We start from the raw sequence: 26,046 nt of genomic DNA, 5'->3' as shown, positions 1-26,046 counted from the left end.
CAAGTGGGGTCGGAGCTCCGGCTCTAAATTCTGGGTTGACATCCAGCGGGATACTTGCGTCCGTGGGTGGGTGTGGGTTGGCCCCCCCCACCTCATATGGGTTGTGGGAGCCCGTAAAACCCTCCCGCCATAGGACTAACCACCCTAATGGCTGGTACGAAGATGGTTACGGTCACGGAAGGAGCGTTAATCGCGGCCAGAAATCCTTCCGCCACTTCATACAGTTCCCCAAAGGGAATAGTGTGAAGACACGTACGACGACGAATTGAGAACAGATAAGCAGTGTCTTTGAAGAAGTGAAAGAAAAAAGAAAGCAATTTCCCAAAGGACATAATGGAGATCAAAATGTAGTAAATCAGCTATTGCACAATGGAAGCTTCATGGAATGAGGGTGAGCAATTTCAAGAATATTCATAAATGTAATGCAAAATCATCAATGGATAGGCTGACTTATGAGTAGAGGTGATTGGAATGAAGGACAAACAAGAGTTGGAATAAGCTGCAAGGACACAATCAAACAATGGGAAAAGACTCAGAGGACGAGTGATCAACTACAACATCGATAGTGATGCAAGAAGAAACTAGATAGCCACGTACGTGGCTTTGGTTGGTGGAAAAATCATGGTAGTTTGTGCAAAATACCAAGGCCCCTGAAAGGCTTTGGAGAAGATTTCCCAAGTGTTCAAGAACTGACTGCAGGGGTGAAAAACGTGGATAACTGGCTCATCAGCAGCACAGCTATGCTGAAAACTATACTAGCCATCAAGGATTAGGTCAAAACTTCCAAACCGATGGATAAGCTTAGGGTTAACACCAGCTTCCATAACTTAGAGAATTGGGTATTTGACGGAGTAGGCAATTGCAGGATATTCATTTTTGGGACCAGGAAACCTTCTGACCAACGCAAGTGTGCTACCAACTGAGCCTGCCTGTCTAGAAAGATATTAAAAATCCCATGACATCATTCAATGACCATATGGTGTTCTCATGTCCTGGTCAACATTTCTCCCTGAACAGGTGGTGGATGGGGTGCCAATGAAGTGGGCTGCTTTGTCCTGGATAGTGTAGAGATTCGAGTGTTGTTGGAGCTGCACTCATCCAGGCAAGTGGAGAGTATTGCATCCCACTCCTGACTTGTGCCTTGTAGATGGTGGAAAGGCTTTGGGGAGTCAGGAGATGAGTCACTCGCCGCAGAATATCCAGCATCTGACCTGCTCTTGTAGCCACAGTATTTATGTGGTTGGTCTAGTTAAGTTTCTGGTCAACGGTGACCCGAGGATGTTGATGGTGGGGGGATTCGGCAATGGCAATGCCGTTGAATGTCAAGGGGTAGTGGTTAGACTCTTATTAGAGATGGTCATTGCCTGGCACTTGCGTGGCGCAAATGTTACTTGCCACTTATCAGCCCGAGCCAGAATGTCGCCCAGGTCTTGCTCAGGAATTGTGAATGGAACTGAACACTGCAATCATCAGCGAACATCCCCACTTCTGATCTTATGATGGAGGGAAGGTCATTGATGAAGCAGCTAAAGATGGTTGGGCCCAGGACACTGCCCTGAGGAACTCCTGCAATGATGTCCTGGGGTTGAGATGATTGGGCTCCAACAACCACAACCATCTTCCTTTGTGCTCGGTATGTCTCCAGCCAGTGGAGCGTTCTCCCCCCGACCCCCACTGACACAAGACAGCAACATACACAGACAGCAAGAGACACACACACACGCACTCACCAGATAAATTCCTAAATACAGCATTCCACAAACATTTGATGGCTAATTATACAGCTAAAGGCAATTCTCAAAAATCCATGATTGTCAAATGAGCAAAGAATACATTAGCCTTCACCAGATACAGTAATCTGCTGAGAGAGAATATACATGCAATGGTCTACAGCTGTAGTGCATACACTACAGATATACACTTAACAGTCTCTTGCATTGTAATAATCACCACTATATTTCATAGAATCACAAAAATGCACAGCACAGAGGTAGGCCATTCGGCCCATCGTGTCTGTGCTGGCCGAAAATGAGCTAGCCAGCCTAATCCCGCTTTCCAGCTCTTGGTCTGTTGCCCTCCCCCCCAAAATAGATGGGGCACTTGTGTGGGTCATAGATTGTTGATAGGTTTATTGGGTATGACGTGAATAGTGACAGTGCCATGACTTCTGGATTTCGTCCAGTCCAATTATGTCACTTGCCACACACGCGCCAGGCTTTCCAAGAAATCAACCAGGTCAAGGAAGAGGAGAGGGAGAAGGTGGTGCGGGTGTGAAGAATGTGGGTGTACGGTTGGAAAAACGTGATCCATGTGCAACAGTGGGGTGGGGTGGGGAGAGAACGTGATCCGTCTTCCCATCTGGGTTACGTTCTCGCTCTTCTCTACCCACCCCGCCTTTAGATCTGGATCACGTTCTTGCCCCATCCCCACTGTTCCCTCCCTCTCCTCCCCCCACCGCACCCCCTTCAATCCTCTCTCCTCCCTCCCCCACCTTGGATCCCCTCTCCTCTCTCAAGTCCACCCCCCCACCCCGCCAATCAATCCTCTCATAGCCCTGCCCCTTCAATCCCCTCTCCCTCCATGGCCAACAGATCCCCTGACCGTCTATGCACAGAGCCGAGGAAAGTGCGACGGTGCAGGCCACAGCCGTGGCATACTGTGCATGCGCGACCGGATAGAGTGCGAATGCACAGTACCAAACGGGTGCCCATGAACAGAAAGCGCCAAAAACGCGGTGCAAATAATCACGCCATAATTTTATACACCTCAATTAAGACTCCCCTCAGACTCCTCTGTTCCAAAGAAAACAATCCCAGCCTATCCAATCTTTACTTGTCGCTAAAATTCCCCAGCCCAGGCAACATCCTCGTAAATCTCCTCTGTGCCCTCTCTAGTGCAATCACATCCTTCCTGTAATGTGGTGACCAGAACTGTACACAGTACTCTAGCTGCGGCCCAACTAGTGTTTTATACAGTTCAAGGATAACCCCCCTGCTCTTGTATTCTATGCCTCAGCTAATAAAGGAAAGTATCCCGTATGCCTTCTTAGCCACCTTATCTACCCGTCTGCTACCTTCAGGGATCTGTGGACACCCTCTGTTCCTCCACATTTCTCAGTATCCTACCATTTAATGTGTATTCCCTTGCCTTGTTAGCCCTCCCTAAATGCATTACCTCACACTTCTCCAGATTGAATTCCATTTGCCACTTTTCTGCCCACCTGACCAGTCCATTGATATCTTCCTGCACTCTACAGCTTTCTTCCTCACTCTCAACCACACGGCCAATTTTTGTATCATGTGCAAACTTCTTAATCATGCCCCCTACAGTAAAGTCTAAATCACTGATATATACCACGCAAAGCAAGGGACCCAGTACTGAGCCCTGCGGAACCCTTCTCGAAACAACCTTCCGGTCACAAAAATCCTAGCAACCATTCCCCTTTGCTTCCTGCCACTGAGCCAATTTTGGATTCAAATGATGGTCAGAGACTCGACTATTTCCTTCTTCACTTCTCTTAACAGCCTGGGATACATTTCATTCAGACCTGACGATTTATCTACTTTTGAAGATGCTGAACCCCTTAATATTTCCCCTCTCATTATGTTTCACTCATCCAATATTTCACACTCCTCCTCAACTACAATGTCTGCATCATCCCTCTCTTTTGTGAAGACAGACGCAAAGTATCCATGAAGAACCATCCCCACGTCTACCGCCTCAACGCACAGGTTACCTTTTTGCTCTCTAATAGGCCCTATTCTTTCTTTAGTTCACACAGAATCCCCACAGTGCAGATAGAGGCCATTTCGGCCCATCGAGCCTGCACCGACACATATCCCACCCGATCCCCGTAACCCCACGTATTTAATCCCCTAACACTAAGGGTCAATTTATCATAGCCAAATCAACCTAACCCGCACATCTTTGGACTGTGGGAGGAAACCGGAGCACCCGGAGGAAACCCACGCAAACACAGGGAGAATGTGCAAACTCCACACAGACAGTCGCCCGAGGCCGGATTTGAACCCGGGTCCCTGGCACTGTGAGGCAACAGTGCTAACCACTATGCCACTGTGCGCCCCCCTCTTGCTATATCCTCTTGCTATATGTACTTTCAAACATCTTTGGGTTTTCTTTGCTTTTACTTGCCAATATTTTTTCATGCCCTCTCTTTACTTGCTAATGTCCTTTTTAATTTCACCCCGCACTTTCTATACTCCTCTCTGCTTTCTGCAGTATTTAGCTGTCGGTATCTGAAATAAGCTTCCCTTTTTTGCCTTGTCCCACCCTGTATACCACTCGACATCCAGGCGGCTCTAGATTTAGAAGGCCCACCCTTTTTCTTTGGGGGCACATGTTCTGAACCCTCACTATCTCCTCCTTGAATGCCTCCCACTGCTCTGACACTAATTTACCTTCAAGTAGCTGTTTCCAGTCCACTTTTGCTCAATCAGCTTAGTAAAACTGCCCTTTCCCCAATTGAGAACGTTTACTCCTGGTCTATCATCCTATTCCATTGCTAGGCTAAATCTAACTGAATTATGATCACTGCCACCAAAATGCTCTTCCACTGATACCCCTTTACCTGTCCAGCTTATTTGCCTAAAACTAAGTCCAGAACCACCCCCTCTCTTGCTGAGCTTGCTACGTACGGAGTAAAAAAGTTCTCCTGAATGCATTTTAAGAATTTGGCACCCTTTATACCTTTCACACTAATTCGATCCCAGTTAATATTAGGGTAGCTCAAATCCCCTACGATTACTACCCTATTGTTTTTGCACTTCTCAGAAATGTGCCTACATATTTGCTCTTCTATCTCCCGCTGACTATTTGGGGGTCGAAAGTACTCTCCCAGCAGTGTGATTGCCCCTTTTTCTTTCTTCAGTTCAACCCATATGCCCTCATTTGATGATCCTTCTAACATATCATCCCTCCTCACAGCTGTAATTATTTCTTTAACCAATATTGCAACCCTCCTTTTTTATCCCCCCTCGCTATCTCATCTGAAAACCCTGTAACTAGGAATGTTTAGCTGCGATTCCTGACCACCTTTCAGCCATGTTTCAGTAATATTGATATCATACCTCCACGAGTCTATCTGTGCCCTCAGCTCATCTGCCTTATTCACTAGACTCCTTGCATTGAAGTATACACCATTAAGCACTGCCCAACCCCTCTGTTGTCTATTTTCTAGCCTTTGTTTCCTCTGCCTTCCAAACACACTTACTCATTGTCTACCTTCCATTTCCAGTTTTGTTTCTCTCCCTTCTGAATCTATGCTCAGGTTCCCATCCCCCTGCCAAGTTAGTTTAAACCCTCCCCAACAGTACAGGTAGACTATCCTTTATCCGCACTTCTGAAAACCGAAAACCTCTGAAAGCCGAAAGTTTTTTTGGTGGAGCGTAAGTCATGCGCACGACATAACCCGAGTGGCGCCAAACATGACCCCACACGGCCGATGCTTTTCTGACCTGATTTGCGGGCCAGCTTAGCGTAGGAGTCAGCCGATATCCGGCTTTCCCACAACTGGTGGCGGCAGTCGAGCCCCAGACCCCCACTAAGTCAAGGAATTCAGACCCGGAGCAGGGGGAGCTGTAAACAGACTGGGAGCGGCAGCACAGAGAAGCAGGAAGGGGAATGAGACCCGGAGCAGGGGGAGCTGTAAACAGACTGGGAGCGGCAGCACAGACAAGCAGGAAGGGGAATGAGACACGGAACAGTCTCAAGAGGTAGCCTGAACTTTTAAAATTTATATTAAATACAAATACTAATTACCAAATTAAGTTAATGTTCAGAGTTTCCCAGTCTGAAATAATACCTTCTGAAATCCAAAAATTTCTGAAAACCGAAACACAGCTGGTCCCAAGGTTTTCGGATAAGGGATAGTCAACCTGTACTAGCAAATCTCCCAGTGAGGATATTGGTCCTGGCCCCGTTGAGGTGCCACCCATCCGGCCTGTACAGAACCCACCTTCCCCAGAACCGGTTCCAATGCCTCAGGAATCTAAAGCCCTCCCTCCTGCACCATCTCTCCAGCCACGCATTCATCTGCTCTATCTTCCTATTTCTGCACTCACTGGTGTGTGGCACCGGGAGTAAAAGAGATTACGACCTTTGAGGTCCTGCTTATTAATCTCTTTCCATGCACCCTAAAATGTGCCTGCAGAACCTCTTTCGACCTCTGTCATTGGTACCGATAGGGACCGCTGGCTGTTCACCCTCCCACCTCAGAATATCCTGCAGTCGCTCAGTGACATCCTTGATCCTGGCACCAGGGAGGCAACATATCATCCTGGAGTCATGTCTGCAGCCGCAGAAACGCCTGTCTGTTCCCCAAACTATTGAATCCCCGTCACTATTTCTTTCCTGGCCTTCCTCCATTTTCCTTCAACCCCCCGCTGTACAGATGAGCCACCCACGGTGACGTGGACTGGGCTCCGGCAGTACTTCCCAGAGGAACCATCGTCCTCACCAGTATTAGAGATTGAAACTTTCTCACTACTCTGCAATGTCTGACTAACAGCAACAAATAAAACCTTCACACTTCTCTGGCTAGGAATCCTACGGCACCTGTCTAGCCAAATCTACAAGCTCAGTCACGTCAATCAAGTTGACTGATGTTGAAGTAGCTCACATGCAGTGACTCAGGTTTTCTGTGCTTCTCTTAACCAGCAACCCTACAGCAACTGAAAGCAAACAGCACTAAAATCCATCCTGTCTCCACCACTTGCAACTCTAACTTCCTTAGAACAGATGAAAGGCAAATTCTGCATTATCGATATAGCGACCATTAGTCGGCTAATTGCATGCAAGCAAAAATCTGATACAGTATCACCACTTCCAACATGCCAACATAAACAAAGACTGCTGAAAAAAATACACGTTTCACACTTGAAACATCCCAACTTCTACACATTTTGATTTACACAGCATTTCTGGGAAATAAGCTCATATTTTCTATAAATACTGTGCCATACATCTTACATCTTAAACACCCCATTAAATGTTGAGCCTTGTTGGGATAGGTGTAACTGGGGTTTTAACAGTGTATTGACTGCTAAACAACTGTTCAGGCCCTGAAAATCTAATTTTTATACTTTTGGAATGTCAAATTTCTCCATTATGATAAAAATTACACATTTTTTTTAAATTGAAGTTTGTTCATGATATTTCAGCTTCTACTTTATCCCCATGTGAAAGTCCCAATCTTTATTTCGCTCGTTAACATTTTTTAAATGTGCGGATAAAAGCTGGTTTTTATTTCCTGGTTTGCTGTCTGTGCGAATCCTTAAATGTGATTGGCTGATTAGGCAGTTTAATGACATCACTGCTGCATTGCTCTAAGAATCCCCTATTCATAGCGCTGCAATCAAGTACATGTAGAGAAACCTCAAGTTTTCACCACAGAGACAGCATGATCTGTCGGCAGCTTTCTTCGAGGCCAGCAGCAAACACCTTAGCTTTGCCGCTGACCGCAAATTATGAGCCATAGTATTTATTTAAATGCACCATGTTAAATTCCCTCATGTTCACAAAGTAAAGTTGTGCTAGTCCATCTTCACGTTAGCTGGCTTTAATGAACAAAACTATAATAAATGGCCCTACATCTACTGCTGCCAGCATGAGATTTCTCATACACATTGGCTCCTTTGCCCTAGAGTTGACCCAGGGCTAACTTTTATACACAAATTAGCCCAACTGTAGGCTGCACCTGTCATCCCTCCAAAAGGTTCATCTCGTTCGGCATTACTCTGAACCCAGCAGCTGAATATTCTGTTTTCATTTCTATCTATAGAACTCGAAGTATGAAAAGCCAAGCCTCCCTCAGCAACCTGCCTGACTCATCAGCTCCTCAGATAACACAATCATGTTTCGATCAGAGACACCAACTTCATTTTCAAGAAGAGAAAGGATTTTTTTTCCCTCACCCAGAACATTCCATGCTTTTGAAGCTGCAATTAACCAGCTGTTTAAATTTTTGGGGGGATTGTTCTTCAAAGTATTAGCAACGAGAAACAGAAATTCAGCTCCCCTGATCGCCCAGTTTAGCATAAAACCATGCAGGCCGGAGGGACCGAAGTTCAAACTGTGGTCTATGTTAAATTTCAGCCAGGGCAGCAAGTGGGATGTTACAACTGATCTTTGTGCCCTCAGGCTAAGGAGGGAGAAAGCACAGCTCGGCTTCTTGCACCCATAGGTTATTCAATGACCTTGGCACAAATTGCATGCATGTGGACATCAGCTGAGAACTGGACTGTCCTCAATTCTTGCGCCCTCCAATATCAAATAGCATATCAACAGTCAGTATCTCGGTTCACGCAAGAAGGGAGGCCATATGTGTGAGGTATCAGCAGGTGGCCTGGGCCTGTTCAACCACAAGGCAAACAGTCAATGCCTTCAGAAGAGGAAAGAAATTTGGGCAGGAAAAAAAAAGACTTGGAATCACTCAAAAAAAGACATGTAACAAAACAGTCTTGAAGAAAATATTTTAACTAAATGCAACAGATAAAAACAAATCATGTTTACTCATGAACTTCGTGGCCAAGATAGATCCTTATTAATTGTAAATCAAGCATGTCTAAACTTGGTCAATTTCAGCAAAATTTTAGGCAGAAAGTGTTGCTCCCCACCCACCCCCAATCTAATTCATCTGATTAACTAACACCTACTGAGTAGGCCATGATTACGGATTTAAATGAATAACTTAATGCGGGGTTTGTCTAACCTGCGGCTCCAAGCCCCGTCCATCTGACTCTCAAAGCCCAAACAACTGAGTCATATTATATGTCTTATTGATTGGTTTGTCTCGTTTGAATTCTTTGAGCCTTATGGTTTAGAAAGGGCTGCCTGTGGTGCCACTGCCTCATTGGTGGCTATATCAAATATCCAAAGATCTGCTACCATCGGCAGTTTGAGATATCTGCATATTGTCAACATGGGTTTAAACTTTATATGTAGCCCCCAAGGCTGCATGATACTCATCCATGCAAAGACAAAAGACAAAAGATCCCTCTGTCTCAAATACAGTGTTATTATTATAAACTGCATAGGAGCTCAATCTGCAATTGTAACATCTCTGGCAAAAAGGTAAGAAAGTTAAAATCAGATGTACTGTACTTTAGAAACTACCCCGATACAGACGAGCTGTTGTGAAGATTTACTAAAACCAATTAACTGAAATTACAGGACAGAACTGTTTTATGAAACCAAATCAAGTGGTAAACTGTTTAAGTACCTTCATAAAAACCTGAAAGAAGCATTCTTACACAACAATTTCATTTCAACAACCTCAAATTTCCTTGCCCCAGTAGCACTACACAGACACATATGCTTTTTTTTTTGCGCTCAACCAGATTTGATTATTGGACTGTGAAGCTAGTACCATAAATGTCACTTCATACACATTATTTTATTTTTAAAGATGGATGTCAGCGCAAAACAATTCAACAGTTTTCTATTTCCCCGTACTGTTACCATCAAGCACTCCCAGATCAAATATTAGACAGCATCTTTACATAGAATATAAAAACAGAGCTAGAAATTAATCTACTTGCCGACACTCCGTCGCACCATGAAATGGCAATAAAATGGCAGCCGCCGCTCTTTTGCCAGCTGGTGGCGGGTCCCGCAACGGCCGCCATATTTCTCTCTCCTTTTGCGCTGCCAGTAACTGGTACCACCCTGGGGGAAATAATGGCAGCGTGGTGACGTCAATCAGCATGCAACGGCGACTTAATGTCACCAACGTTAACTTCAACCCTGGCGCTGAATTCAGCACTGGGTCCCAAGCATGCCAGGTTAACAGGGCGTGTAAGCAGACTGACAGTAGCAATGTCTGCAGCGCTTCACACATATCATTCAGGTAAGTTTGAATTTTAGGGTTTGGACTTTGTTATTTTTATTTCATTGCAGTGGTGGCTTGCTGCAATAGATGGGGCAAGTTTTTTTTAAACTGTGTAGGGATTGCTGCTGGACACTTGCAAGGGCTCGGATGGTAAATGAAGGCCTTTGAGAAGACAGGACATGCTGCAAATACTCAGCAGGTCACGCAACATCTGTGGAGTGAGAGAAAAACAAACAGAGTTCACATCAAATTGACATGCTGCCTGACCAACTGAGTATCTCCAGCATTTTATGCTGTCATTTCACATTTACAGCATCCGCTTGCAGAAGGAAGAGAAAAAGACACAGAGGAGGAGGAAGCTGAAGAGGAGGAATCAGACGGAAGGATGCATCCCAGAAAGCCCCTTTGTGGCCGGAATATCCAGGAGGGAATCAGCTGCCTGCGGTCCCATTGGCTAGGCAGGTTGCAATTCTTGGGTATGTGAAATGAGGAAGGCACAATGGTGGAGTGGTGCTGACAGGAGGGCAGGAAAGCAAGAGGTGCATGCCAGAAGGAGGAGAACATACATCTTGTATCCTTTCAGCCCCACCACTGGCCAAGGGCTCAACCATGCCCCTGCCAAGAATGGCCTGCACCGTCTCCTCCAAGGGGGTGAGGTGAGGCTAGGAAAGGAATGGGCGATGCGCCTCGTCATAAGAACATAAAAATAGGAGGAGTAGGCCATTTGGCCCTTCGAGCCTGCTCCGCCATTCAATAAGATCATGGCTGATCTTCTACCTCATCTCCACCTTCCAGCACGATTCCCATATCCCTTGATTCCCTTAATATTCAAAAATCTATCGATCTCTGTCTTGAATATACTCAACGACTGAGCCTCCACAGCCCTCTGGGGTAGAGAATTCCAAAGATTCACCACCCTCCGAGTGAAGAAATTCCTCCTCATCTCAGTCCTAAATGACTGACCCCTTATTCTGAGACTGTGACCCCTGGTTCTAGACTCCCCAGCCAGGGGAAACATCCTCCCTGCATCTACCCTGTCAAGCCCTGTAAGAATTTTGTATGTTTCAATGAAATCACCTCTCATTCTTCTAAACTCGAGAGAATATAGGCCTAGTCTACTCAATCTCTCCTCATAGGACAATACCCCATCCCAGGAATCAGTCTGGTGAACCTTCGTTGCACTCCCTCTATGGCAAGTATATCCCTCCTTAGGTAAGGAATCCAAAATTGTACACAATACTCCGGGTGTGGTCTCACCAGGGCCCTACATAATTGCAGTAAAACGTCTTTACTCTTATACTCAAATCCTCTTGTAATAAAGGCCAACATATCATTTGCTTTCCTAATTGCTTGTTATACCTGTATGTTAACTTTCAGTGATTCGTGTACAAGGACACCCAGGTCCCTCTGAACACCAACATTTCCCAATCTCTTACCATTTAGAAAATACACTACTTCTCTATTTTTCCTACCAAATCAAATCAACTTTTATTGTCATTGTTAGTGGATAATTTCACATTTCTCCACCTTATATTCCATTTGCCATGTTCTTGACCACTCATTTAGCCTGTCTATATCCCCTTGAAGACTCCTCACAACTTACATGCCCACCCAGCTTTGTATCAGCAAATTTGGATATATTACATTTAGTCCCCTCATTCAAATCATTGATGTAGATTGAAACTAGCTGATGCCCAAGCACTGATCCTTGCGGTACCCGACTAGTTACAGCCTGCCAACCCGAAAATGACCAGTTTATTCCTACTCTCCGTTTTCTGTCTGTTAACCAATCCTCAATCCACGCTAGTATATTACCCCCAATCCCATGAGCCCTAGTTTTGCTTAATATCCTCGTGTGGCACCTTATGGAACGCCTTCTGAAAATCCAAATACACCACATCCACTGCTTCCCCCTTATCTATTCTGCCAGTTACAACCTCAAAAAACAGATTTGTCAAACACGATTTCCCTTTCATTGGTCATTGGCGCAGATTGTTGGTAAGTGAGTGAGGGTTGTGCATTGAGTAATGCGTGAGGCTAGTGGTGCAGTTGGTAGGAGACGGCTTTTGAAGATGCATTCACGGACTTTGTCCACTAGTCTGGAGGTCATGAAGCTTCTTTTGACACTGGAGCCAGGTGGTGGGAGTGACACTGCTGGCAGTGACGGACTTAGTGATGTACTCCCACATCATCCTTTCTGGGGAGCCTCCTGCTCTTGCAGTGTTGACCCCATGCACAAAGCTGTAGTGCTGCGTGAGAGAGCCTGGGTGCCCTTCCCTGGTTTGCTGAGCCATTTGTGTCGGTGCTGAGGCAATTTTTCCATTTGTTGAGGTTAGGAAGGTAATTCAGCTTTAACAGCTGAATATTCACATTTGGAACGTCTTCTAAATGTTGAATATTTTTTTAAAAGGCAGAAAGGGCTGAAAAATGTTAACTGCTGGCGAACACAAATTTTCACCTCCCCATCAGTATTTAACATGGTTTGGGGAAAATGCACAAAAAGTAGCAGATGCCACTTAGCCATGGTGCAAGAGTAGAAAGGGGACTGAAAGCTTAGTTGGGAAAATGGGTTTTTAGGTTTTAAAAAAAAAGAGAGGCAGAGGGTTTTTGGGAGAGAATTCAGACAGAAGATGGCTGAAGACTCGGCCACCAGCGATGGGATAGAGGGAAGGGGAGAATCCACAAAAAGCCAGAGTAGCAGGACCGAATGGTGTGGGGGGGCATTTAAGGATGGTTGCAGTGTGGTCTTGGCAGGATTTCAAGATGATAAGTTTAAACATGAAAGTCACAGAACCAATGTAGGGCAGCAAAGAAGGGCTTGACAGATAAGTAGGTCAAGATACATACAGCTAAGTTTCGAACAATTTGGAGTTTATTGAAAGCGGAGAATGGGAGGTCAGTCAGGGAGAAATATCGAGAAAGGATTCTGCCAACATGGGGAGTCTTTCATCCAATCGGCGAGACCAGCGGCGGGCACAATACAGCCCACACCGTATCCGATCCACCAGCTGCTTCTCAAAAGCACCAGAAAAAAAAACACGACTTTTGCTCTGCTGTCTTGATCGGCTGCTTCTGGGACACGTGTGCCCTGAACTGGGGGTCCGCGGTCCCCTTGGAGTCAACGTGTTTGGTTTCTTCCATCTGTAGTTTCCAACGAGTTGGTTTTGCCTGCATTAGTCTCCCCTGCGAATTTGAGACATTACAACCGAGAAGATGCCAGACTTCAATTCTCTGGTTAATGCACAACAGAAGCTTCATTCTTCCCATTGAATGAGCTTCTTCGTTTTTCTTTAATCCAATTGTCAATATACAAGCGTGAGATTATAGTTTTAACTATTATGCAATCACTTCTATACACACTACTCAAAAAAAAAAAGCCAGGACAAAAATAATTTTTTGAAATAAAATTATGATATAGATATTCGATTGTTAGATGATCCGTTTCTTCTGTAATTGTTAAAATGGTATCTTCTGAAAGTTTATAACTGCTTAAAGTTTTTCTTTTACAAAATTTTACAGCAATTGTCGAGTAACCAGTTTTAATTATGTGATAAGATCATCAATGGCTAAGGTAAGTTTTGGGCAAACCTGTATCATGTTGGTTAGCGTGTTAATAAGTCTTAATAAAAATAACAAGACTTATTAACAAGTGTGGAAACGACATGAAGTGTTCTTTATACAATAAATGCCATAACAAATTTTAATGGTAGCCGTTGTTAACACAATTCATTGTGTGCGCGCGTGCGGCAACGTTCCCGGTCAGCTGCGCGGCCACATGTGAAGGACCCGCGCAGGCCACTCACTGGCTTTAGTACGGGAAAAGCAGTGTGCAGCCCTAGACAGCTCACCAAAACTTGACAAGTGGCCCTCCAGCCCAAATAGCTGCTCACTCCTGAGCTGGACTCAAACCTCGTTTAAAGGTCGCAAAAAGACAAGATTGCTAACTCTGTACACACCAACTGTGACCAATCTGCAATCACATGCAACTCAAACCCCAAGCAACTCGGCCCTTAATAGTTCTTACTGACTGGTTTGTCCTGCTTAAATTCTGTGGGTCAAGGGGTTTGGAAAGGGCGGTTTTTTGTGCTGTTGCCTCAGTGATTAATGAAACCTAATTTCGAACACCAAGACCTATTGGTATCCGCAGCTTGAAATATGTACACAAGCCAAGAGGAAGAGGAATTTAAACTTTGTGTGGTCCTGAGGCTCCACAACATGCATCTACGTGACCCAAAAAGACAGAAGACTAGACACCACTGGTCTGCACAATCAGGATTCCGTAATTTTCTGAACAAGATGAACATAGGAAACAGGCAGGAGGAAATTCTGAAATTTTTACCTAACCCCAACAAGAAAATCTCGAGTATCTCAACAGGCCTGCCACGCTCTCAGGTATTTGATCACCCAAGCCAAATGTGCCCAAAACATGGCCAGGGACTATTTCCAGCCCTCAAAGCTCAGAGAACCCAATCCTAGCTGTGTTTCTATTTCTTGTTCTCTCGTTTATCCAAGCGTGGGTTTAAATGTTTGAAAAGGACTGTTCTTACTGCAATTGCCTCATTGTTGGATAAGCCCTCAATCAGAACACCAAGCTCTGTTTAGCATCAGCAACTGGGGATTTCTGGGAGCAGATTTCAATTGGATATTTGGCCCACCAGGCTCCATGTACCTGTGGCACACAAAGACAAAAAGCTAGGACACCCCTGATCTGCGTCCATTCTCATACCTATAATCGTCAAGGTTTTTCATGACCACATATTCAGCCAGCGTCTTCTTAAAGTATACAGCTTTTACCTAGTTTTGGTGAGCGTCCCATCCACATAAATACCAAACCCTGGGGATGGGGATACTTCTCTTCTAATCTCCTCCACCCTAAATCTTTGCACTCACAGTTTAAATTGAAGAACTTGGTTGATTTACTTCATTGCTGCCTTCAGCCATGTCAAATCTTTAATTACCTGTTCTCAAAAGCTTTTCACCATAACCAGCAGATCAGATCACAGTTCTGCAGTCCTGCCACATCCAGTCGTGAATGGCGGACAAGTAAACAACTAACGGGAAAAGGCGGCTCCATGAACATCCCCAATGATGGCGGAGCCCAGCACGAGTGCAAAAGACAAGGCTGAAGCATTTGCACCCAGCTTCAGCCAGAATTGTCGCGTGTGGATGATCCATCTTGGCCTCATACCGAGGTCCCCACCATCGCAGAAGCCAGTCTTCAGCCAATTGGAATCACTCCACATGATAAAGAAACGACTGAGCGCACGGGATACAGCAAAGGCTACGGGCCCCAACAACATCCTGGCTGTAGTGTTGAAGTCTTGTGCTCCAGAACTAGCCATGCCTCTAACCAGTACAGCGACAACACTGGCAGCAACCCGACAAAGTGGGAAATTGCCCAGTTGTGTCCGGTTTACAAAAAACAGGACAAATCCAATCTAGCCAATTACCGCCCCATCAGCCAACTCTCAATCAATCATCAGCATAGCAGTGGAATGGGTCATCGACAGGGCTGTCAAGCGGCACTTACTCACCAATAACCAGCTCACTAATGCTCAGTTTGGGTTCCGCCAGGACCACTCGGCTCCAGACCTCATTACAGCCTTGGTCCAAACATGGACAAAAAGAGCTGAATTTCAGAGGTGAGGGGAGAGTGACTGCTCTTGACATCAAGGCAGCATTTGACCGAGTGTGACATCAAGCAGCCCCAGTAAAATTCAAGTCAATGGGAAAACTCTCCACTGGCTAGTGTCATACCTAGCACAAAGGAAGATGGTTGTCGTTATTGGAAGCCAATCATCTCAGCCCCAGGACATCGCTGCAGGAGTTCCTCGGCCCAACCATCTTCAGCTGCTTCATCAATGACCTTCCCTCCATCACAAGATCAGAAGCGAGGATGTTTGATGATAGCACAATGTTCAGTTAAATTCGCAACTCCTCGTCCACATGCAGAAACACTTTGACAACATTCAGGCTTGGGCTGATAAGTGTCAAGTGACAGTTGTGCCACACAAGTGCCAGGCAATAACCATCTCCAACAAGAGGAAGTCTGACCACCTCCCCTTGACATTCAATGGCATTACCATTGCCAAATTCCCCACCATCAACATCCTGGGGGTCACCAATGACCATAAACTTAATTGGACCAGCCACAAATACTGTGGCTACAAGAGCAAATCAGAGGCTGGATATTCTGCGGCGAGTGTCTCACCTCCTGACTCCCCAAAGCCTTTCCAGCATCTACAAGGCACAAGTCAGGAGTGTGATGGAATACTCTCCACTTGCCTGGATGAGTGCAGCTCCAACAACACTCAAGAAGCTCGACACCATCCAGGACAAAGCAGCCCGCTTGATTGGCACCCTATCCACCACCTAAAACATTCACTCCCTCCACCACTGGCGCACCGTGGCTGCAGTTTGTGCCATCTACAAGATGCACTGCAGCAACTCGCCATGGCTTCTTCGACAGCACCTCCCAAACCCGCGATCTCTGCCACCTAAAAGGACAAGGGCAGCAGGCTCATGGGAACACCACCACCTCCAAGTTCCTCTCTAAGTCACACACCAACCTGACTTGGAAATATATCGCCGATCCTTCATTGTCACTGGGTCACAATCCTGGAACTCCCTCCCAAATAGCATTGTGGGAGTACCTTCACCACACGGCCTGTAGCAGTTCAAAAAGGCGGCTCACCACCACCTTCACCTTCAAGGGCAATGAGGGATGGGCAATAAATGCCTGCGCCCACTTCCCGTGAATGAATAGAAAAATATCCAGCTAATGTGAGGGATGGGGTTGGGTGGAAAATGCAAAGGAAGCCAGAGTCAGAATACCAGATGTCACGGGGAGGCATGCTGTGCTAGAGGAGGCGACAAAGGTAAGAACGAGGAAGGCCATGGAAGGACTTGTAGATGAGTACATGGCGTTTGAATTTGAAACCAACCAAAAAGGTTCAGTTCTACAGGGATAGAATTGCAAAGTAGTAAAGTTATGCTAAACTTGTATCAAACCTTGGTTAGACCACACTGGGAATACTGTGTACAGTGCTGGTCGCCATATTATAAACCTTGGTTAGACCACACTGGGAATACTGTGTACAGTGCTGGTCGCCATATTATAAACCTTGGTTAGACCACACTGGGAATACTGTGTGCAGTGCTGGTCGCCATATTATAAACCTTGGTTAGACCACACTGGGAATACTGTGTACAGTGCTGGTCGCCATATTATAAACCTTGGTTAGACCACACTGGGAATACTGTGTGCAGTGCTGGTCGCCATATTATGAAAAGGATAGAGGTACACTGGCGAGGGTGCAAAATAGATTTGCAACGATGATACCAGAAATGCAAGGTTATATCCACTGGGAAAGTGTCAACAGGCTGGGTCTCTTCTCTCTTGAACAGAGAAGGCTGAAGAGTGACCTAATGGAGGTCTTTATATGTACTCTATCAAAACCTTTCATCATTTTAGAGTGTTTCCATTTGTGGGGGAAGAGCAAAACTGGAGGCCATCAATACAAGATAGTCACCAAGAAATCAAATAGGGAATTCAGACAAACTTTTTTTTTTACCCCGAGAGTGGTGAGAATGTGGAACTCGTTGCCACGGGGAGCTGTTGAGGCGAATAGTATAGATGGATTTAAGGGGAAGCTAGATACCCATATGAGGGAGAAGGGAATAGAGGGTTATGCTGATAGGGTGAGATGAAGAAGGATGGGAAGGAGGCTCGAGTGGAGCATAAACACCGGCATGGACTGGTTGGGCTGAGTGGCCTGTTTCTGTATACAGGATTCTATGTAATTGTATGATGTGTAGGGTGAAGAGAGCCAACAGAGGTTGGTGAAGAGAGGGATGATGACTAAGTAGGGACTTAGTGTGGGGCAGAATGCAGTCAGCTAAGTTTTGGACAATTTGCAGTTTATGAATGGAGAAACTCAGGAGGCCAGTGAAGCCACTACTGGACTCTGCAGGGAATTATGGCATAACGAAGAGTTTCAGTGGCAACGATGTAAGATAAAATCAAAGCAGGTGATGTTTCAGAAGTGCAAATAGGTGCTTTTAGCATTGGCTAGGGAAGTATTTGTTACAAAATTAATGTTTGTCCCAATACATACACTCCGAACGTTATCACTTGCCACTTTAGAGAACTAGACTAGGTGAGTAATGCAAAGAAAACTATGGGCCAATCTGACAGCTGAATAACATGTTTCTGCACGGGAACATTCTTTTTCACTGGAATTTTTTTCTCCAGTGTCTTATTCATTTTAAATATTTCTCATATTAAAAAATTGTATTTGTTAAATTAACTATGTAATGTGAGCTTTAGTATAAACCAGATATTCCAGTAAATTTAAAATAAATTTCTTGCAACTTCATACTTATCCACTGAACACACAAATGGAAGTGTGCACAACCACAACATCTTGCCACACATTACAACACTCTTGTTTAAACAGCCTCTTGTGACAGTGCTCAAGTACAAAACACTCTTCTTCTACTTCCCATTTTCTGTTATTTCGAAGCTTTCGGTGGCTACTCCAAGTGTCACTCTTAGCGAAGTAGTCGTACTCTCGCCTCGGAGTCACAAGGTCATGGGTTGAAGCCCCACTCCAGGGAGTGAACGCGCAAACACAGCCAACACTCTCTGAAGTGCCACCTTTTGGTCGAGACATTAACCCGAAGCCCTGTCTGCCTGCTCAGGTGGACATGAACGATCCCGTGGCACTATTTGAAGATTAGCAGGGCAGTTCTCCTGGAGTCAACCATCACTAAAATATCTACCTCACTGCTGTTTGTGGAACTCTGCGATTACAAAATTGGCTGTCTTTTTTGTGGTAGCCGGCACCAACGGGACCGGCGTGTTGCCGGTTGATTAAAAATTCCAGATGACGGAGAGGGTTATCTACCGAGGCTATTTTTAACAAAGAGTCAGACTCCTGTTATTGAGGTGTTTGGACTTCCGACAGCGCCAAGAAGCCGAGTAGTGGCAGTTTGGAGAACTACCCCCACTGACTAACTCAGCCACCGCGGGAGACTCAGACTCGGCAACATTGCCGGTTGTTGAGGTGTTTTCGGAGTATGAATTTTGCCGGATTCCGGATATTTAGGTGCCGTTTAAACGAGGGTTTCCTGTAATTGGTTGTGAAATGCTTTGGGACACCCTGAGGACATGAAAGGCACGATATAAAATGCAAGGGCGATAGCAAAATACTGCAGATGCTGGAAATCCAAAATAACAACAGAAAATGCTGGAAAAACTCAGCAGGTCAGGCAACATCCGTGGAGAGAAATTTGAGTTGACGTTTCGGGTCGAAACCCTTCTTCAAAACTGGAAAGAAAAGAAAATAGATCGAAGGCAAGGCTGTGATCGAACAAAAGAGACAATAAAAGGTATTCGAAGCCGGACGAGATGGTAATAGGCCCGTGGAGACAAAAGGCAGAATGCAAGTCCTTTCTTACTCAATGATGTAACTAACCTGGACCACGGGGTCAATTTAAGGATATTTGCAAAGAAACTTTCACAGACTCTGCCCCCGGCAGAATCTCACTTAATGGGAGCGTAAGTTGGAGAATCTGAAGTTCTGCAAACTGGGCATGCTGGCCTCTGCTCCTAATTCTCCAATTCATGCTCCCTTGTGAGCAAGACTCCGTTCTACAGGTAGAGTCTCCAAACGTTTACCATTTAGAACCCATGTACCATGAGTTTGAACCGTATTTTGCACTGCAAGTTTCAGATGCAATTACTTTTTTTTTTTTTAAATAGCTTCACGCCTCCTCCAGAGTTTCTCCTTCAGTTTTGATGTCCACAGCTGCCAGTTTTTCTTAAAATATTTAGCAGTTTATGTGACTGTCGCTGAAAAAATCCAGAGTCCAGATGATTCAGGCTGTGAGCAGCTGAACGCCACAGACCAGTTAAGTCCCAGATTTGATCTCCAGTCTGTGCTAAAGTAGGGCTAATCTTAGTCAGGGCAGTGGCGTAGTGACCTCAGTAAATCGGGATTAGGGAATGGACAAACAAAATCAGCTAGTGTTCCAATCCTGATTGTTATCCAGCAACCTCTACTAGAAGTGCGTGTTTAGAAAATGGGTGAGGACAGGATTCCGATGAGCTGCGGCGTCACCCCCCACTACGCAGTTGTCTATCCTGTCAACATTGAATACTTAGGTACACACATGAACAGTTATTACCTGGGTACGGTACCACAGGGAGCTTGGCAACAACAACTTGCATTTATATAGCATCTTTAACATAGAATAACAGCCCAAGGCTCTTCAGAGAGGCATCATTAGAAATAAACAGATGCCAAGCCAAAAGGAGACAACTGCCAGGCGGGTGGGGGGGGGGGGGTTGGAGAAATGGAATCAGGAGCAAGGTACAAAGTTTGTGGTGGGGACAAATGATGATAGCTTCAGTTTTACCAACATTTAATTGGAGAAAAATCACTGTTCATCCAAGACTGGATGTCGGACAATCAGTCTGAAAACCCAAGAGGTAGTGGATGGTTCGAGAGGCGTGATGGAGAGGTGCGACTCGGTGTTGTCAGCCTACACGTGGAAGCTGACCCCATGTCGATGGATGATGTTGCCAAGGGGCAGCCTGTAGATGAAGAAGGAGGAGGATAAATCCTTGGGGTACTCTGGAGATAATGGTGCGGGGGCAGGACGGGAAGCCATTGCTAGAGATGCTCTGGCTATGATCGGCTAGGCAAGAGTGGAACCAAGTGAGAACAGTCTCAGTGAGCTGGACAAAAGAGGGGGGCTGGAAGAGGATGGTGCGGTTAACTGTGTCAAAGGCTGCAGGGAAGCAAAGGAGGATGAGGAGGCATTATGCACCACAGTTACAAAAGATGTAATTTGTGACTTTGACGAGGTCCATTCCAGTGCTGTTGCAGAGGCAGAAACCAATTCCAATTGTAGATATTCAAAACGTGGATTTGTGGGAAAGATGGGCACAGATTTGGAAGCCGAGGAAAGGGAGGTTGGAGATCGGGCAGTAGTCCCATGGACACAGGAGTCAAGGGGGGATTTTTGAGGCGGTGCTAATGACAGTGGTTTTGAAAGTGATAAGGACAGTACTGGAGGTGAGGGCACCATTTACAATGTCAGCTAGCATTGTGTCGAAGAAGGGAAGTTGATGGTCAGTACTTTAGTACAAGCATGCAACTGCTCCTGAATGAAGATTCAGCACCTTCAGGAGAAGGGGAAGAGAAGAAAACTGGCAGAGGCAACTCTGCTTTCTCCATTGCACATGAATTTGAACTAAAGCAACCACTGAAAAAATAATCACTAAGTACAAATTTGAAAGTCACTGACCAGTTTAAAATAAATGGGATCTCACTTGCAACAAATCTAATTTAAGGCTTTCACAGCGTTATTTTATTAAAAAAAAGTTTCCACAAACTAATTCATTTTGGAACAAACACAAAGTTACTTGCATAAACATATATACTGACGAATATTTCTCCCAAGGATGACAGTCCACACCAAGTACCTGTGTAATTTGATAACTTACAGCACATTACACAATACAAAACGTGCTGAAAAAATTGCAGACAAAAAAAGCGAATACTAGCCATTAGTTCATGAAATAACGCAGTACACCATTTGGTCTGACGCAAGATACGATCCATCAGATGGCAACTTAGTAAATCATGGACAGTGTAACGTGCAACCCTTACGTGAGTTAGAATGAAAAATAATCTAGGGCGTCCTGTACTTCACTTGGCCGGGAAATTTAGAGACAAACAGGTACATCTGTTACTAATCTATACAAGTGCCCATCAAAAAGGAGACAGAAAGTATAAAAACACTACTACTTGCACATTTATAAACATTTGCTCACATCGGAGAGTGCTTTTAGGTTTGTTAAGATTACCACAGCATTCCTCTCCATTACCGAACCTGTATTCTGCACCACAAGAAATGCACTTTCTAACATTTCATACAAAATATGCCACAAGCCTCTGCTCGTAATACTGTGAACCCTGGGGGGGAAGCGAATTTCAAACTATAAATTCAGCAAAATAGAGCTGAGAATGCCCCAGCCTAACCAACCATTACACCCAGATTACCATAATATAAACACAAGATCAAAATGAAATTACAACCAACCTCTCTGGCAATGTGGCTTAAGGCTTCATCTTCAGCTGAGAATCTATCTTTAATAGGTGTTCGTTTCCTTCCAGCTCCAGGTGTCCCCATTTTCTCCAAATACTTAAATAAAATCTTCTACACAATTTCAAGGCAGTCGGACCAAATACAGTATAAAAAATGTACTCCTTCCACGGTTGTACTGTGAAGGCAAAGGAAGATTTTTACCAACTTTACCCCTTTGTACAGAAACAACCTACATACAAGTTATGCATTTTAATTCACAATGACATTATTCAGTTTGGTGAGTTCTGCTGCAAACCCCACAGATGTGGCTTCACACATTAGTGATTTGTTAACCACAAATGCTTTGGTTTTATTTGTTGTGTTGCTGTCATTTAACTGAAGCTGATTACTATAACACAAGTTCACGGCAAGCCAGATTACAATGTTCCAAGCACCAACCTTTCCACTTTGCTGCAACACTAAAGTTGTAAAATAAGAGCAGAATCAGATCAGTGATTTGACTCCATTTTGCACTCAGAAACTGGAAGTGAAACCACAAGCAGGTGGTCCAACTGCTTAGGGTTTCGCACCAGAAGCACAAACCCTTTGCACAGCAACTTTGGAGATGAAGCGCAGTTCCCCTCTTTACAGTCTCCCAGAGATCAGGTGTGAAGCTGAAGTCACTTCATTGCATACTCCTGCAATGTCATTGTGCAGACAACGCCGCAACATTTCTTAAATTAAAAAAACTCTGAATTGCAGACTTATTGTGAACTGCTGCACTGCTTTATTTAGATACCGCCTTTAATGTAGAAAAACATCTGGGGGTGCTTCACAGAAGTGCGAGGTAAACAGAGGGCAAGACAAAGAGATAAGGAACGATGACCCAAAGCTTGGACAAAGGGTGGATATCAAGAGAGGTCTGAAAGGAGGAGTTGGACAAGCAGAGGGGTTTAAGGATTTAACATTTGAAAGCAGCTGAAGGCACACAGACACCCACGGTGGAGCAAAGAAGAGGGTGCAGAGAAACATAGTTAAAGGGGGAGGGGTTGCAATTGCAAGGCTGGTGCTGATCACAGAAATAGGGAAAATCAAAATCAAATCAACTTTTATTGTCATTGTTAGTGCACAAGTGCAGTACAACGAAATGTAGGCTTCCGGCTCCCGAGAGTGTACATTTAAAATGGGACGCACAGAGAGATTTAAACCCAATGGGGCGAGAAATTAAAATCCCGAGTCCAATGGAAGGGCAGAAGTTAGTGTTGGTCAGTAAGGTGTGCCAAGCAGGACTTGATATGGCAGCAGGATATCCGATCTCATCACTGCTGCCCCCGGTCACCCCCTGTCCTCGCTGACTCTTCACAACCGTGCAGTGAAGTTTGACAGCGGATTGCTGGGGAATGCAGCATGACCGACCTCGGCTCACCAGCTGTCTCCAAGGAAACTCACTGCAGCCTTCAAACCCACTCGGCAAAGGGGTTTCAAACCCTTCAACAACAAAACACACCCCCAGCTCAAGGCTGGTCCGGTCAGGAGCCAGGCACTTGGGCTTCCCAATGGCACACTGTGCCGGGCTGTGCAGCGAGCAGTGTTGGCCCAGCCTGGGTGGGTGGGGGGGATCAGAAGACAGCCTTTGGGAGGGAGCTCAGCACACGGGCCTGAGGGAAAGGGAAAGGGAAAGGGAGAGGGAAAGGGAGTTTCCCGAGGAGTGGAGAGAGAGGGCGCGCAGGGTGTGGGGTGCAGTCAAACTCCAGCCCGCCGCCGACAATGGCCCAGTGCCGGGACCCCGGGGAGCCCCCCGCCGAGGCGCGGTAACCTTACCCCGCGGGCCTCGCTCGGTCAGTCAGTCAGGTGAAGATCAGCCGGCCATTCGCCAGCTCACTCAGCCTCCTCCGCACCGCTGCTCGCCCACCCGATCGCCAGTCCGGACATCCCCCGCCCGCTCAGCTCAGCTCAGCCAGCCAATCCTTTCTTCTCCCAACCCAGCTTTTGACAGACAGTCAGTCAGAGCCGGGCCGGCCTCCCGCCTGCACCACTTCAGGTTAAAAGTCACGGCCCGCCTTCACTCCGCTCCGTCCAATCGCTCCGTAGGCATGCGTGCAACGAAACCCACGCCGCCGCGCATGCGTCCAGACAGTCAGCTTTCCCAACATGCGCGCATGCGCCCAGACAGTCAGCTCCCAACGTGCGCGCATGCGCGCCGGAATTAAAACAAACCCTCCTTTCCTTTCTAACAACAGAAAATGCTGGACAAACTCAGCAGGTCAGGCAACATCCGTGGAGAGAAATTTGAGTTGACGTTTCGGGTCAAGCCCTTCTTCAAAACTGGAAAGAAAAGATAGATCGGAGGCAGTGCTGCGATCGGACAAAAGAATAAAAAAAACAAAAGAAGTAAAAAAGAGACAATAAAAGGTATTAGAAGCTAGACAAGATGGTAATAGACTGAGATTGGGTGTAAAGTGTACTGGCAGGGCAAGGGATAACTGCCAGGTGTGAGAGAGAAACAAAAGGGGGGGGGGGGGGAAAGGAGTGGAAAAATTACAAGAAAAAATGAAATAGGGGCCGAGGTTATGATCTGAAATTGTTGAACTCGATATTGAGTCCGGAAGGCTGCAGAGTGCCGAATCGGAAGATGAGGTGCTGTTCCTCGAGTTTACGTTGAGCTTCCGTGGAACAATACAAGAGGCCAAGGACGGTGAGGTCCGAGTGGGAATGGAGCGGTGAATTAAAATGACAGGCGACCGGAAGCTCGGGGTCCTTTCCTTTTGTTGCGCATGCGTTATAGCGTCCGAGTGCCCAGGGGTTGAAGTGCACGTGCGCCTAGGCTGCTCGCTCCGCTGGGAAAGAAAGATTGGCATCTGTAGAGAGAGAGAGAGAGAGAAACAGAGAGACAGGAGTCCCAGACCTGAAACGACTCTGTTTCTCTCTCCACGGATGCTGCCTGGCCTGCTGAGTGTTTTCAGCATTTTCTGTTGTTATTTCAGATTTCCAGCATCCGCAGCGTTTTGCTATTACATAGCGAGACAGAGTTAACGTTTCAGGTCCCTGACCCTTCGTCAGAACTGGAAAAAGTTGCAGATCTCTCTCACATGGCAGCTGTCGATCATTTTGCCATTGCCATTTACACTTCACCTAGAGTCATCTTTTGTTTCTTAACTTGCCCCATTACCATCTCCTTTTGCCTCGCACCATCATCCCTTTTGTCTCTTAGTTTCTCCTGCCTTCCACCCTATCACAGACCTTCTCTTTTGTTCTTTCCTCCCCTCCCCCCTTTCCCGGCCCCCACACTTGCTTAAAAACCTGTTCCATCTCCAGCTTTTTCCAGTTCTGACGAAAGGTCATTGACCTGAAACGTTAACTCTGTTTCTCTCTGCCTGACCTGCTGAGTATCTCCAGCATTTTCTGTTTTTATTTCAGATTTCCAGCATCCGTATAATCTGCTGCCAATGATGCAAGGGATGCTTGAATCGAGTTCAATTAGAACAATGACAGAAAATGCTGGAAAAACTCAGCAGGTCAGGCAACATCCGTGGAGAGAAATTAGAGTCGACGTTTCGGGTCGAAACCCTTTTTCAAAACTGGAAAGGAAATAAAATAGATCGAAGGCAGGGCTGAGAGAGAACAAAAGAAGTAAAAGAAAGATTAAAAGGTATCTGCAGTATTTTGCTATCGTACTAGTGTTTGGTTCACTGCCACACCTTTTCTAGGAATGCCTACCTTGAAGAAGTTCTGCTCTTCTCTTCGACGGGATCTCCGTTTGGCTCTTCAACCTTGTTCATCTTCACTACTTTCAGTTTCCCTTCTCGTGTTTGATCAGGTATCTGCCAAGACTCGGCTTCACAGCCACATCATTTTCCTCAGCAACTGTCTCCGGTTCCGACTTATTCCACGCGGATTCCAACTAAACTTCCACCCTTCGTGTTTCGGATCCACCCAGGATTACAAATATCTCCAAGATATTCATCGTTCCTCGAACTACTGCTCTCGCCGCATCTTGAGATCCATGCTCAACGCCATGCGGCGCCACATGAACACTCTCGACCTCTCTCTTCAGCAACATCGGCGCACTCTATCTCAAAGCTGTCCGGGTCCACAGTTCC

At 45.7% G+C, this 26,046-nt stretch overlaps 1 protein-coding gene across 17 annotated transcripts in view; it reads right to left on the bottom strand.

The window, feature by feature from the left end:
- Positions 1-24,030, bottom strand: part of lrrfip2 (leucine rich repeat (in FLII) interacting protein 2) — a 197,102-nt gene extending 173,072 nt beyond the window's left edge. For 4 of the 17 annotated variants that reach the window (XM_085993796.1, XM_085993799.1, XM_085993792.1 and 1 more), the window contains exons 1-2: positions 23,768-24,026; positions 21,962-22,142 (exon numbers count right to left, since the gene is read on the bottom strand). In XM_085993796.1, the coding sequence (XP_085849922.1) occupies positions 21,962-22,051 (90 nt within the window). In that variant the 5' untranslated portion in view covers positions 22,052-22,142; positions 23,768-24,026. Of the gene's footprint in view, positions 1-21,961; positions 22,143-23,767 lie in introns of all 17 variants that reach the window. The other 13 variants (XM_085993795.1, XM_085993800.1, XM_085993794.1 and 10 more) reach the window with 9 other exon arrangements.
- Between the last annotated feature and the right edge of the window lie 2,016 nt (positions 24,031-26,046).

Source organism: Somniosus microcephalus, chromosome 7 (assembly GCF_052327205.1).
Source record: "Somniosus microcephalus isolate GS21.2 chromosome 7, FLI_Smic_1.0, whole genome shotgun sequence".
NCBI lineage: Eukaryota > Metazoa > Chordata > Chondrichthyes > Squaliformes > Somniosidae > Somniosus > Somniosus microcephalus.
This window is presented reverse-complemented; position numbering and strand designations above follow the sequence as displayed.